Source organism: Aureococcus anophagefferens (assembly GCF_000186865.1).
Source record: "Aureococcus anophagefferens unplaced genomic scaffold AURANscaffold_640, whole genome shotgun sequence".
Classification (NCBI taxonomy): Eukaryota; class Pelagophyceae; order Pelagomonadales; family Pelagomonadaceae; genus Aureococcus; species Aureococcus anophagefferens.
In genome coordinates this window covers 4903-6577 of record NW_008706014.1, presented here as the reverse complement: position 1 = coordinate 6577, position 1675 = coordinate 4903, and the positions used below count along the sequence as shown (strand labels likewise).

General features: G+C 69.9%; 1 protein-coding gene across 1 annotated transcript; it reads left to right on the top strand.

Annotated features, from left to right (window-relative positions):
* On the top strand, positions 1–1675 carry AURANDRAFT_72858 (expressed protein; the record flags this gene model as incomplete). The annotated part of the gene is made up of 1 exon (XM_009044670.1): positions 1–1675. The coding sequence occupies one exon, from the start codon at positions 8–10 to the stop codon at positions 1472–1474; it is 1467 nt and encodes a 488-aa protein (XP_009042918.1).

The window sequence follows — 1675 nt, the reverse complement described above, 5'->3', positions numbered from 1 at the left end:
CCGCCTCATGGCCTCGACCATCGTGAACGCCCGGTGGGGGGAGCGGTCCCGGCGCCGGGGGCCCGCGGTCGTTCGTCGCCGAAGAAAGTCGTCTTCGATCCGCGAGCCGTCGGCCCCGCCCCGCGTTCCGACGACCACCCATCTTTCCACTCGACGACGAGGTTGCTCGCTCCGGAGACGAAGTCCCGATCGCATCGATTCCCCCGCAGATTCAACCATGCACCTCATCCGCGCGATCGCCTTCGCGGCGGCGGCGGCGGCGGGGCGCGTCACGCTGGACACGCCCGCCGGCAGGCCCGCCGGCAAGCCCGCCGGCAAGCCCGCCGGCAAGCCAGCCGGCAAGCCCGCCGGCAGGCCCGCCGGCAAGCCCGCCGGCAAGCCCTCCGGCAAGCCCGCCGGCAGGCCCGCCGGCAAGCCCGCCGGCAAGCGAGACATGTCGAACACGTCATGGTGGCGCCTCGCGCTGGCGGCGCCGGCGATCTCGCCCGACTTTGCCCTCGTGTCGAAGCACGTCTGCGAGCGCGGATCGACGTTTGCTCCATCCGACTTGAATCACTACTTTCCGAGCAAGTGTCGAAAAAAAATTCATCACACACACACTCCAACCGACGGCCTCGGCCACGTCGGACGCGCCGTCGTCGAAAAGATCGCCGACCGCCGCGGGCCGCCGGGCGCGCGCTACTTCCAGGAGTACGTGGGTCACAGTGGCGCCTACCTGCGCGACGTCGACGGCCTCTACGACGGCTTCGCACCGTCGCTCTACTGCCACGAACGAGATTGGGTCAGGTCACAGTGTAAACTGTGCCGCTGGCCCACGGGCGACGCGGTGTTCCGGGACCACTTCGAGTGCTTCGTCGCGCCGCCGTTCGACGAGTGGTTCGGCTTCGACGCGCTCCCGCCGGCGGACGACCCCGCGTGGGAGAGGCGCGCGGTCGCCGAGGCCTACGCGGCCGTCGACCACGACGCCTTCGTCGACTGCGGCGCGGCCGACGGCGAGCTCCGCGTCGTCGTCCACGTGCGCCTCGGCGACCTGATCCACCCCGATCTATCCGTGAACGCCTCCGCGACGGCCCTCGCCTCGATCTCGATGAGGAGCCAGGGCGGGCACCTGCGGAACGCGCTCCGCGTCGTCGCGGAGTTGCGAGCGCGGCTCCCGGGGCGCCGCGTCCACACGCTCATCCTGAGCGACTCGCCGCCGGAGACCGTCGCGGCGAGCCTCGAGGGTTTGGACGTCGGGATACACGTCGGCGGCGCGCGGGGCGACGGCGCGTCGCACCTCGTCGACGGCCGCACGGCCGGCCTCGAAACCGACTTCGACGTGAGTTTCCACGGCGCGGGCAACCCGCTCGTCGCGCTCCACTGCATGGCGGCCGCGGACCTGCTCCTCTGGCCCGAGGAGTGCGGGACCCCCGGAAAAGAAAAATCAAACGAAAAAAACAACAAACAAAGAAAAAAAAGAAAAAAGGTGGCGTGATCGACTGGGACGACTTGTCGCGGGGGGGCGGGCCGAATGCGAATTTCGAGCGGTCAGCCACATGGTCTTGTTCGCGAGCGAGCTGTCGCTGCGGGGCGTATTCCGCGGACTTCCGGTGGAGCCGCTCGACGCGACGGCCGTCGACGCCGGCGTCGAGGCGCTCCTCGGCAGCGGCGCGCTCGTTTGATTCCGCCGGCGTGG